Source organism: Salvelinus namaycush, chromosome 15, assembly GCF_016432855.1.
Source record: "Salvelinus namaycush isolate Seneca chromosome 15, SaNama_1.0, whole genome shotgun sequence".
Classification (NCBI taxonomy): Eukaryota; Metazoa; Chordata; class Actinopteri; order Salmoniformes; family Salmonidae; genus Salvelinus; species Salvelinus namaycush.
In genome coordinates, this window is record NC_052321.1 from 40,514,188 (window position 1) to 40,526,900 (window position 12,713).

Consider the following 12,713-nt stretch of genomic DNA (forward strand, 5'->3'; position numbering starts at 1 on the left):
TTGTGCCACTACTTGTGTGATGCTACTTGGTTACAGAGTTTGAGAGAAGCAACTTCATTGTAACCTCATCATCGAATTCACGCGTGTCCTCGGATGAGGAGTTAAATGCAGTCCAAAAAGTAGGATTACAATGGGAAAGTATAGGCCACTTGTATCCATCTTCTCAGTCTCTCCACTATCAGATTTTTTTCATAAACATGCTTATCTAAATACTCCTCAGTTCTTTTTCAAGCACACTCATCCGTTTTTCCCGGATCAGATAGAGGGGATTTTCCTAATAGCGATGCTTCGGCCAGATAAGCGTTAATGCGTGAGCAATTTTCCAAAAGCAGCAAGTGGGTGTGTAAATACAGTATATGTTGTCATTCGGGAGTTTTTCCTAGACACTGATCTAAGGTAAGTTTTGAGTTTCCCCTGACCTTAATTTGGGGAGTTTAAGCTGGTCCTAGATCTGTGCATATGTGTTTGATAGGAAGCCTACAGGTGGGAGGGGTCAGAAAGCGCACGAATGAAGGGAGGTAAAAGGACGAGAGAGAAGGAGGCTTGGGTAGGGGGAGAACAGTCATTCAGATTCTGCTGCGCTTGAAACGCAAGCCACCTTCCTCGCATTTTTGCGTCGCAATAACTTCTTACCAACTGACTGAAATCAAAACTTTTTCCCGGCAAAACTGTAACCCATTTCAACGTCTGGAAAATAACGGCAGGCTCATGGATGCGCCTGGAAGTGTCTTATCGCATTTACAAGAATGATAAAGGGAATAGCAGCTGCTTTTGGACATATTTGAAGGGAATATAAGTGCTATCAATCAGGGGACTAATAATATAGATGTTGAAGTGACGGTTTGAGATACCGTCTCACATCCCGCTGTAGCCTAACTATGGGTCGATAGTATGGACTTATCCGATTCTGGAGAGGAAGAGTGCGTCACGGCTGATAGGAATTTACTTCCACACTATTCGTGTGGAATAAAAGTTCATTGACAAACGGGAGGATTCTGCCGCATCACTTTTTTGTTGTTTCTTGCGAAGGCATGGCGGGACCAGTTCTGTTTCTTGTGCTGTGGGTCTTGACATGGTTCGGGGAGGTTCGGTGCGCTTCGTACCCGCAGCGGTATAATCTCTATTCGGGACAGACCCAGGCGCAGCCACAGAACGGCGCCCGGGCAGCGAGCAGACACAGGTAACACACACACATACACACACACACACACACACACACACACACACACACACACACACACACACACACACACACACACACACACACACACACACACACACACACACACACACACACACACACTCTCTCTCTCGTCGCACTCACTCTCATGTCAAAGGGTACCAAACACTCACTCTCATCGCACTCAATCTCACGTCAAAGGTTACCAAACATCTGGAAGGAGCTGATGCTGATGCGTCAGCGACAGATCCCAATTCTGTGAAAGGAGTTGCCTTGAAATGTGTGTCTCATTTACAGTGCAGGTGTAACATGATAAAGGAATTTAGCAGTAAAGAAAACAAGAGATTGTGTTTAAATGACCCACAGCCATTATTCTCTATAAGAAACTGAACTATGAGATGTTTTAAGACCAAAGTGCGTTTTTCTTTTTCTCCCATGTAGTCTAAACTCTAAACATCAAAGATTGTCAGCTAGAGTAGACTCTCCCTCTCTCTCTCTGCTCTCTATCTCTCTCGCCCTCTCGCTCTCTCTGTGTGTGGCTGAGAGTGAGAGTAAATGTAACACAGATGAGCAGTCCTTCTCTCATCCAAATGTTCCATGAAAACTGTCTCTTTCCCCCCACACTGAGCAGATCTGAAAGGAGCTCTATGGAGGAGCAACAGTGTCTAACAACCCCAGCGAAAATGAATCAGGCCTGGTGTTGCAATAGATGCTACAATATAGGTATTGCTACAATGCTACAAAAGATCTGTTTCAGTAACCTTCACAACTGTCTTCAGCCATATTGATGATTTTCTGCCCTCATAAGAGCAGTACTCACAGTCACACATGGACAGAGATACACTTGCTTTGTTATGTTTTCTCTCTTTCACTCTGCCTCTCTATGTATCCCTCCCTCCCTCTCTCTCCCTCCTCATCCCCCTCTCTCTCCCTCTCCATCCCTCTTTGTTTTCTCTCTCTCTCTGTCCCACACAAACACACAGGCACACAAACACACACACACACGCAAACGCACCACCAACCTACAGATACGTCTGGGTTATGTCTGGGCTAGCACAGACTGGAATATGTTCCGGGAATATAAATGCCACATCAATCGCCGGCTTTATTAATAAATCATAAACGATGTTGTCCGCACAGTGACCGTACGTACGTATCCCAATCAGAAGTCATGCATTACAAGCAACATCCGCACTGAGCTAAAGGCTAGAACTGCCACTTTCAAGTAACGGGACACTAATCCGGCCGCTTATAAGAAAACACGCTACACCCTCCGATGAGCCATCAAACAGGCAAAGCGTCAATACAGGACCAAAATTGAATCCTACACCAGCTCTGATGCCTGTCGGATGTGGCAGGGCTTGCAAACATCATGGATTGCAAAGGGAAACACAGCCGCGAGCTGTCCAGTGACGCGAGCCTACCAGACAAGCTAAATAACTTCGATGCTCGCTTCGAGGACAGCAACACTGAACCATGCCTGAGAGCACCAGCTGTTCCGTACAAGTGTGTGATCACGCTCTCTGTAGCCCATATGAGTAAGACCTTTAAACAGGTTAACATTCACAAGGTCGCAGGGCCAGACAGATTATCAGGACGCGTACTCAGACCATGCGCTGACCAGCTGGCAAGTGTCTTCACTGACATGTTCAACCTCTCCCTGACACAGTCTGTAATACCTACATGTTTCAAGCAGATCACTATAATCCCTGTGCCCAAGAACACCAAGGTAACCTGTCTAAATGACTATCGCCCCATTGCACTCACATCTGTAGCCATGAAATGCTTTGAAAGGCTGGTCATGGATCACATCAACACCATCCCAGACATCCTGGACCCACTCCAATTCGCATATCGCCCCAACAGATCCACAGATGACGTAATCTCTATTGCTCCACACTGCCCTTTCCCACCTGGACAAATGGAACACCTATGTAAGAATGCTGATTTTTGCCTACAGCTCAGCGTTTAACACCATAGTGACCTTCAAGCTCATCACTAAGCTAAGGACCCTGGGATTAAACACCTTCCTCTGCAACTGGATCCTGGACTTCCTGATGGGCCGTCCCCAGCTGGTGTGGGCAGGCAACAACACACTGACCCTCAACACGGGGTTCTTTCAGGGGTGCGTGCTTAGTCCCCCGTTGTACTCCCTGTTCACCCACAACTGCGTGGCCGTGCACGACTCCAACACCATCATTAAGTTTGCCTACGAGACGACGGTGGTAGGCCTGATCACCAACGACGATGAGACAGCCTACAGGGAGAAGGTCAGAGACCTGGCATTTGATGCCAGGACAACAACCTCACCCTCAACGTCAGCAAGACAAAGGAGCTGATCGTGAACTACAGGCACACCCCCATTCACATCGACAGGGCTGTAGTGGAGCGGGTCGATAGCTTCAAGTTCCTCAGTGTCCACATCACTAAGGACCTATCATGGTCCAAACACACCAACACAGTTGTGAAGAAGGCACGACAACACCTCTTCCCCTTCAGGAGGCTGAAAATATTTGGCATTGGCCCTCAGATCATCAAAAAGTTCTATAGCTGCAGAGGATCTTGAATGGCTGCATCACCGCTTGGTTTGGCAGTCCATCACTGGGGCTGAGCTCCCTGCCATCCAGGACCTCTATACCAGACGTTGTCAGAGGAAAGCCCTAAAAATTGTCAAAGACTTCAGCCACCCAAGTCATAGATAGTTCTCTCTGCTACCGCACGGCAAGCGGTACCGGAGTGCCAAGTCTGGGACCAAAAGGCTCCTGAACAGCTTCTACCCCAAGTCGTAAGACTGCTGAACAGTTAATCAAATGGCTATCTGGACAATGTTTTTTTTTTTTGCACTGATTTTCTTGTACTGGCTCTATGGACACTCACTGGACTCTACCCACACACTCAGACATACTACACTGACACTCCAACACACACATACGCACACATTAAGAGTACATTTTTGTTTACTTTAATTTCGTTAGTTATGCTCCAATTTTCCCTCCATCTTGTGGCAACATCAGTCCAATAGTTTAACCTTTACTTAACACCCATCCCGGATCCGGGAGCATCCTCATCAGTAAAAGCTGACTAGCATAGCCTAGCATAGCGCCACAAATAAATAATAGCATATAAATATCATGAAATCACAAGTCCAATACAGCAAATGAAAGATAAACATCTTGTGAATCCAGCCATCATTTCCGATTTTTAAAATGTTTTACAGCGAAAACACAATATGTATTTCTATTAGCTAACCATAATAGCCAAAGACTCAACCGCATATTTTCACCATGTTTCTACCGCATAGGTAGCTATCACAAAACCGACCAAATAGAGATATAATTAGTCACTAACCAAGAAACAACTTCATCAGATGACAGTCTTATAACATGTTATACAATACATTTATGTTTTGTTCGAAAATGTGCATATTTGAGGTATAAATCATAGTTTTACATTGCAGCTACCATCAAAAATATCACCAAAGCAGCCAGAATAATTACAGAGAGCAACGTGAAATACCTAAATACTCATCATAAAACATTTATGAAAAATACATGGTGTACAGCAAATGAAAGATAAACATCTTGTGAATCCAGCCAATATTTCCGATTTTTTAAGTGTTTTACAGCGAACACACAATATAGCATTATATTAGCTTACCACAATAGCCAAACACACAACCGCATTTATTCACCGCATAGATAGCATTCGCAAAAACCAGCAAAAGATATAAAATTAATCACTAACCTTGACCAACTTCATCAGATGACAGTCTTATAACATCAGGTTATACAATACACTTATGTTTTGTTCGAAAATGTGCATATTTAGAGCTGCAAACCGTGGTTATACATTGTGAATATGTAGCATCGATTCACCAGAATGTCCGGAGCTATTTTGGACACTCACCTAATCTGACCAAAGAACTCATCATAAACTTTACATAAAAATACTTGTTGTATGGCAAATGAAAGATACACTGGTTCTTAATGCAACCGCCGTGTTAGATTTAAAAAAATTACTTTACCATAACAAACAGCGTGCGTTATTGCGAGACAGCGCCCGCCAAAACGGCAGAGAATAGGAATCAACATTTTCCACAGAAATACGAAATAACATCATAAATTGTTCTTACTTTTGCTGAGCTTCCAACAGAATCTTGTACAAGGAGTCCTAGGTCCAGAATAAATCGTTGTTTGGTTTTAGAATGTCCTTTTCTCCTGTCGAATTAGCAACCTTTTATTTACCTTTTATTCTATGGTTTTTATTTTCCCACATAAAGTCTGTTTTGACCGAGTATACTTTTTTAAAGAATGTCTTCGTGGGGTAATTGGTATTACTGAAAAGACTTACAAAAACTTTGGCAGCCATGCCATTCTAAAGAGGTTTATTCTACCTGGAAGATTCATGGGAAGGTTATTCCATTTAATTAGATCTGTTTTCATTTTGTTGAGTAATGGTTATCTTTATATATTTGTTGTTTGTTGTCACTTATTAAACATTAAGTATTTAATATTTTTTGTGGTCCACTTAAAGTATTTCTGAGGTTTGTGAGTTACTCTTTTCATTTCTCCTATTGCCATTATTTCATTTTTTTTTGTCTTCTGAATGACTGAATGGCCAATGGGATTTGACTCGTGATGCATGCATCAAATATACATTTTAAAGGAAAAGCCACAAACCATAATCAAATTTATCAAAGAATGCAGCAGTCAGATGAAACAGGGATTTTATGCTGAGGGATAATGAAAGATGAACTGCGCAGGGCCCTCTGCTAAACTCTCATGTTCTGCTCGGCCAAATATTTGAGCTCTCATGTCAGCTCTCATCTCAACTGTGTGGGCAGACAACACTTGCTGATAATAAGGTGTAAGTCTTGGAACTTTCCCAGGGTGTATGATTTTCTGTCCACTTTACAAACTATAAACGGTAAATGTACACTTTTCATTTCCCACGAGCTGATGTGCCACGAGTGTTTTTCCAAAATATGACTCATTGTACTAGAAAATGTAGGCAAATTACCTACTTTGAAGAAGAAAAAAATAATTGATAAAAAATCCTTTGAAGTGAGACACAGGTATGGATGACACCAGTCCAGCCCCTACACCATGCTGCTGACAGGTTTCTAATGGTTAATAATGCCCAGACACAGTGGCCCAAGGGCTTGACTGGTCCACAGATTTATGAAGGGTCACCAGAGGAGGTGACCAGAGGTCAGAGGTCAAGAGTCAAGGGACAATGGTCAAAACACAGGTGTCCTGTTAAAATGATGACCTCCACCTGGACACAGTACTTGGAGGGCAGGGAGAAGTTCTTTGTTGACACAGATGTAGGATCAGCTAACCCTCGCCTAATCCTATCTTCTTTGGAGCAGGGGTGCACAACACCTTGAAGGTTGCAGTGTCTGCTGGTTTTTCATCTTTGCTTTCTAATCTGAGACTGATTACCTCATACCCGGACAACATGTGTGGTGTTTCTAGTTGATCAATGACATTCTCTGGAGAAAGGGTCACCAGCAGGACTGTGGCTCAAGAGGGCTAGAGTTGGTCACCCCTGATTTAACAACATATTGCCAGCCATATTGAAACCTGGCAAGGGGAAACGGTGTGAAAAGGCATATGTTAATAGCACTATTGACAAAGCTCAGTGGGAAAACATTGTGATGCTGACTCTCTCTGACTCTGAAAATGAATCAGACAATGAGTAAATCTCTGATTTAAGTAAAAACATTTAAATTGAACTAGACATTTTAGAGTTTTCTGATAAATGTTGGGGGGGAAACGGTGTCATTGTCACAGAAGAAGTTGACAGAGTTTTGAAATCCGTGGAATGCCCAGTGGAAGCAGAGAGATGATCGCCAAATGCAGAGAGAATCCAAAAAGAGAACACAGAAAGAAGGCTGTTGTATAAAACGTATGTCTCTGGATCTTCAAACTAAGGGCAACCATGGCATCCATGATAGAGTGAGAAGCCCTCATCCATGTATACAGCTACATTTTCAGATATTATACATTTCTAATTTTGTCAAATACATTTTCATTGCAAGTTAAAGCGTACTGTTAGCTAGCTAGCTAAAGTTAGCGTTTGATAAAAAATGGTAACTGTGACCCTAACTGTCCATAGTTTTATTAGAAAAAAATATGGCCCTTTTTAATGTCCACTTATTATGCTCTATATAGCTTTACACATATTAAAACAAAATAGATAAGTAATATGTCCAGCTTTATCTGCTATGCTTGCAGATGTGCATAATATGCTGCGACCGTAATCAAAATGTGTTTGTCTTGCGACCCTAATTTAATAACTCCAAATAACAAAAACGTAGCTATAGGTTGTTGTAACATTTCAACTTTTAAACATGTTTTTATTTATTTTTGCACTGCTTGGATCACCAGTGCAGTTGAATGCAGCCTTGTTGTATGGTGAACTCAAAATGTAATGTAGTTGAATAGCCTACCTAGGCTAATGCTGTAATAGGCCTACGTGTTTCTCTTTTGCATGGTGTTTTGTTTTTTGGTTATTCATTGTCAAGCTTTAAAAACCAAAGCCAGACAGCAACATTTTAGTAGCCTAGCTAAGACTGTGGCATGTGTCTGTACACAAACACTGTAAACGGGACACACGAAAGCAGCGTAATTGAAGGTGAATTCACCGAGTACATCACTCTGTAATTTCATAAAGTTCAACTGTTGACTCATTTAGACTTGCTTGTGTGTCCTATTCAGCCCGCGGGTCTTGTGTTTGAAACATGTGCGCTAGCCTATTAACCATGTAATGACTGACTTGTGATTATTGCCCTTGCTAGTTTGATTGTATTGACATTCCCAGCCTTAGTTACATTCGTCCGTTTCTGTTCAAAATATTGAAACTGAAACAGTGCTTCCCGAATAGGTGGAGGCAGCAAACAATGTACCAGGCCAGCTGTGATTTACAACCTGATAGCAATGTTGTTTGGACTACCAAGAAACGTGTTGGTGAATTATATTAATCATGCATTGAACTGCCTCTCAAGTGATATCTATTCTGCCGACAATGCCTTATTGTACGTCATGGAATTTTGAGTGAAATATAACCTATTTTTAAAACCTCTTACGAAGTTTGTTTTGAAGCATAAACTGGGAATTTGATATTTTTGACTGATATTATGAGTGTCTGTTTCATATCTGCAAAGTAGTTAAAAAGCTGTCAGTTCCACTTTAATTTCCTCTCTGTCTCAGGTTCTCCAAGTTTTCTTTGGAATGTGTAACTCTTTGTCATGGCCTATGTAATTCTGGAATTCCGGTCAGGCTCATTCAGATGATGTGGTTGGTGGACAGTTTATTTTCCCTGTGTGTGTGTGTGTTTTTGCATGAGTCTGTGCGAGGGAGATCCCTGCCTTTGTCAGTGTGTATAGTTGTCAATATTGTTTGTGTGACATTGTGTTAGTTTAGTGTGTATTGTATCACCTCTTAGTGTGTATTCAGGCCCTGATGGCAGGGGTGGGAGCTACCTTTAGACCTATGTTTATTACAGTCCATCAGTGTTAGGTATTGGGAATGGGGGATACCTAGTCAGTTGGCCAACTGAATGTATTCAACTGTAATGTGTCTTCTGAATTTAACCCAACCCCTCTGAATCAGAGCGGTGCGGGGGGCTGCCTTAATCGACATCCACAAGCACCCGGGGAACAGTAGGTCAACTGCCTTGCTCAAGAGCAGGACGGCAGATTTTTTTTACCTTGTCAGCTCAGGGATTCAATCCAGCAACCTTCTGGTTACTGGCCCAACGCTCTAACCACTAGGCTACCTGCTGCCCAGTGTGTGTTATCCTCTTTATAGGCCTATAGTATATTACCTGTCTTTTAGGGTCTTTTAGTACATATAATTAGTTATTCTCAGCTAGTTAGGTCGTTGGTGATAGAATTTGATGACCTTGTCTTCTCCTTTTTATCCTACCTCTCTTTCTCTTTGACCCGCTTTCTTCTCTTTCTCTTTTCCATCTCTTATATTTCTTTCTCACTCTCCATCCCTCCCTTAACCTCACTAGGGTATGTGGGACGGTAGCGTCCCACCTCGTCAACAGCCAGTGAAACTGCAGGGCGCCAAATTCAAAACAACAGAAATCCTATAATTTTTAATTCCTCAAACATACAAGTATTTTACACCATTTTAAAGATACACTTGTTGTAAATCCAGCCAAAGTGTCCGATTTCAAAAGGGTTTTACGACGAAAGCACACCAAACGATTATGTTAGGTTAGAGCCAAGTCACAGAAAAAGACAGCCATTTTTCCAGCCAAAGAGAGGAGTAACAAAAAGCAGAAATAGAGATAAAATTAATCACTAACCTTTGATGATCTTCATCAGATAACATTCATAGGACTTCATGTTACACAATACATGTATGTTTTGTTCGGAAAAGTTCATAGTATATCCAAAAATCTGAGTTTAGGCGGGACGCTACTGTCTCACTTGGCAAAAAGCCAGAGAAAATGCAGAGCGCCAAATTCAAATTAATTACTATAAAAATTACTATAAAAATCAAACCTTCATTAAATCACACATGAAAGATACCAAATTAAAGCTACACTGGTTGTGAATCGATCCAACATGTCAGAATTCAAATAGGCTTTTCGGCGAAAGCAAACAATGCTATTATCTGAGGATAGCACCATTGTAAACAAAGAGAGAGAAGCATATTTCAACCCTGCAGGCGTGACACGAATCGCAGAAATAAAAATATAATTCATGCCTTACCTTTGACGAGCTTCTGTTGTTGGCACTCCAATATGTCCCATAAACATCACAAATGGTCCTTTTGTTCGATTAATTCCGTCGATATATATCCAAAATGTCCATTTATTTGGCGCGTTTGATCCAGATAAACACTGGTTCCAAATTGTGAGGTTACCTGTAAACTTTGCCAAAAAATGTCAAATTACTTTTGTAATACAACTTTAGGTATTTTTTTACATAAATAATCGATAAAATTGAAGACGAGATGATCTGTGTTCAATACAGGATTAAAACCAACTGTAGCTAGCTTTCTAGTCACGCACTTCTAACAAACAGGACACTTCGAGTGACCCTTCAAGATGGCCGTACTTCTTCATTACACAAAGGAATAACCTCAACCAATTTCTAAAGACTGTTGACATCCAGTGGAAGCGGTAGGTACTGCAAGAAGGTCCCTTAGAAATCTGGTTTCCCAATGAAAACGCATTGAAAAGAGAGTGACCTCAAAAACGAATCTGAATGGTTTGTCCTCTGGGTTTTGCCTGCTAAATAAGTTATGTTATACTCACAGACATGATTCAAACAGTTTTAGAAACTTCAGAGTGTTTTCTATCCAAAATTCCGAATGCTGCCCCCTACCCAAGAGAAGTTAACTCCCATTTCTCACTTCCCCTTTCTCTCATCTCTTTTTTTGCTCTCTCTCTCCCTCCTCTCCTACCTATGCCCCCCTCCCTTCTGCTGATTCTCACATTATTACACCCTCGAGACACCCAGGCATATTCTACATCCACAATTATGGTAATATAAAACATGCTGCTGCCTCTCATCTCACACAGGGATAAGGCAGGGCAAAGTCTTCACATTCCACTGTGGAGAACAAGCTGTTTCGACCACCCAGGGAACTCTGACACACTCCTTACATGGGCTATTGAAGCAGTTATCCCCGCAACATTGGGACATTTATTTAGAAATTTCAACCAAAATCGCTATCTCTTTCAGTTTCTCTGTCAATCAATCTCTCTCTCTCTCTCTCTCTCTCTCTCTCTCTCTCTCTCTCTCTCTCTCTCTCTCTCTCTCTGTCTCTCTCTCTCTCTCTCTCCCCTCCCCCTCTGTCGGTCTCTCTTGAATGTGTCAGTGGCTGTTATCTTGGTGCCAGTCTAAACGCTGGCTGCAGTTCTACTCTAAAGTGGTGCCAGCAGTAGGGATAGGTATTAGTGTTGGTGACGGGGATATAAAACTACACACTTACAGTACGCACGCATGCACCCAGGGACTCATTCACACACACACACACACACACATACACACACACACACGCACACGCACACACATCAAAGATTTTGGTCAATCATTGAGCCTCCTCATGTTGAAGCTCCTCTGTCAAAGCCTTCCATTCACACCCCAGTCAGTCAGTCTCCTTCCATCTGTGAGTTCCACTGGATGATAAGATGATACAAGAAGCCACTTCTACTGATAACAGCCTTTCTTTTTTGTTTGTCAAAGCCACTGGGTGTGTGTGTGTGCATGTGTTGAAGAGACCTGTCTCGATTGGTTTCTATCTATGTTTGTTTAAACAATCAATTATTGATTAATGCGACTATCCCTTATGTTTCTCCCTCTTTTTCCCTTGCCCCGCTACAAAGTTTCTCCCTGCAGGCAGTCACTGAGTCCAAGGTGCTACAGGAGCTCCTGAAACTTGACCCCAAAAAACCATCTGGGTCAGATGGTTTAGACCCTTTCTTCTTTAAGGTTTCTGCCCCTATCATCGCCAAGCCTATCTCCAACATTTTTAACCTGTCTCTCCCTTCTGGGGAGGTTCCCATTGCCTGGAAGGCAGCCATGGTCCGTCCTTTATTTAAAGGGGGAGATCAAGCCGATCCTAAATGTTATAGGCCTATTTCTATTTTGCCCTGTTTATCAAAAGTGTTGGAAAAACTTGTCAATAATCAACTGACTGGCTTTCTTGATGTCTATAGTATTCTCACTGGTATGCAATCTGGTTTCCGCTCAGGTTATGGATGTGTCACTGCAACCTTAAAGGTCCTCAATGATGTCAACATTGCCCTTCATTCTAAGCAATGTTGTGCTGCTGTTTCTATTGACTTGGCCAAAGCTTTTGATACGGTAGACCATTCCATTCTTGTGGAACGGCTAAGGAGTATTGGTGTCTCTGAGGGGTCTTTGGCCTGGTTTGCTAACTACCACTCTCAAAGAGTACAGTGTATAAAGTCAGAAAATCTGCTGTCTCAGCCGTTGCCTGTCACCAAGGGAGTACCCCAAGGCTCAATCCTAGGCCCCACGCTCTTCTCAATTTACATCAACAACATAGCTCAGGCAGTAGGAAGCTCGGTCATCCATTTATATGCAGATGATACAGTCTTATACTCAGCTGGCCCCTCCCTAGATTTTGTGTTAAATACTCCACACAAAGCTTTCTTTGTGTCCAACAAGCTTTTTCTAGCCTTAACCTTGTTCTGAACACCCCCAAAACAAAGGTAATGTGGTTTGGTAAGAAGAATGCCCCAATCGCCACAGGTGTGATTACTACCTCTGAGGGTTTAGAGCTTGAGGTAGTCACCTCATACAAGTTCTTGGGAGTATGGCTAGACAGTACACTGTCCTTCTCTCAGCACAAGCTGCAGGCTAAAGTTAAATCTAGACTTGGTTTCCTCTTTCGTAATCTCTCCTTTTTCACCCCAACTAACCCTGATTCCCCATCCTACCCATGTTAGATACGGAGGCATAATTTATAGATCCGCAGGTAAGGGTGCTCACGAGCGGCTAGATGTTCTTTACCATTCGGCCATCAGATTTGCCACCAAT

The 12,713-nt window shown here is 42.3% G+C and overlaps 1 protein-coding gene across 1 annotated transcript in view; it reads left to right on the forward strand.

Annotated features, from left to right (window-relative positions):
* The first annotated feature begins 559 nt into the window (after positions 1-559).
* Positions 560-12,713, forward strand: part of LOC120060529 (EMILIN-1-like) — a 69,893-nt gene continuing 57,739 nt past the window's right edge. Inside the window, exon 1 of the mRNA XM_039009913.1 lies at positions 560-1,180. Within this exon, the coding sequence (XP_038865841.1) occupies positions 1,032-1,180 (149 nt within the window). The 5' untranslated portion in view covers positions 560-1,031. The remainder of the gene's footprint in view (positions 1,181-12,713) is intronic.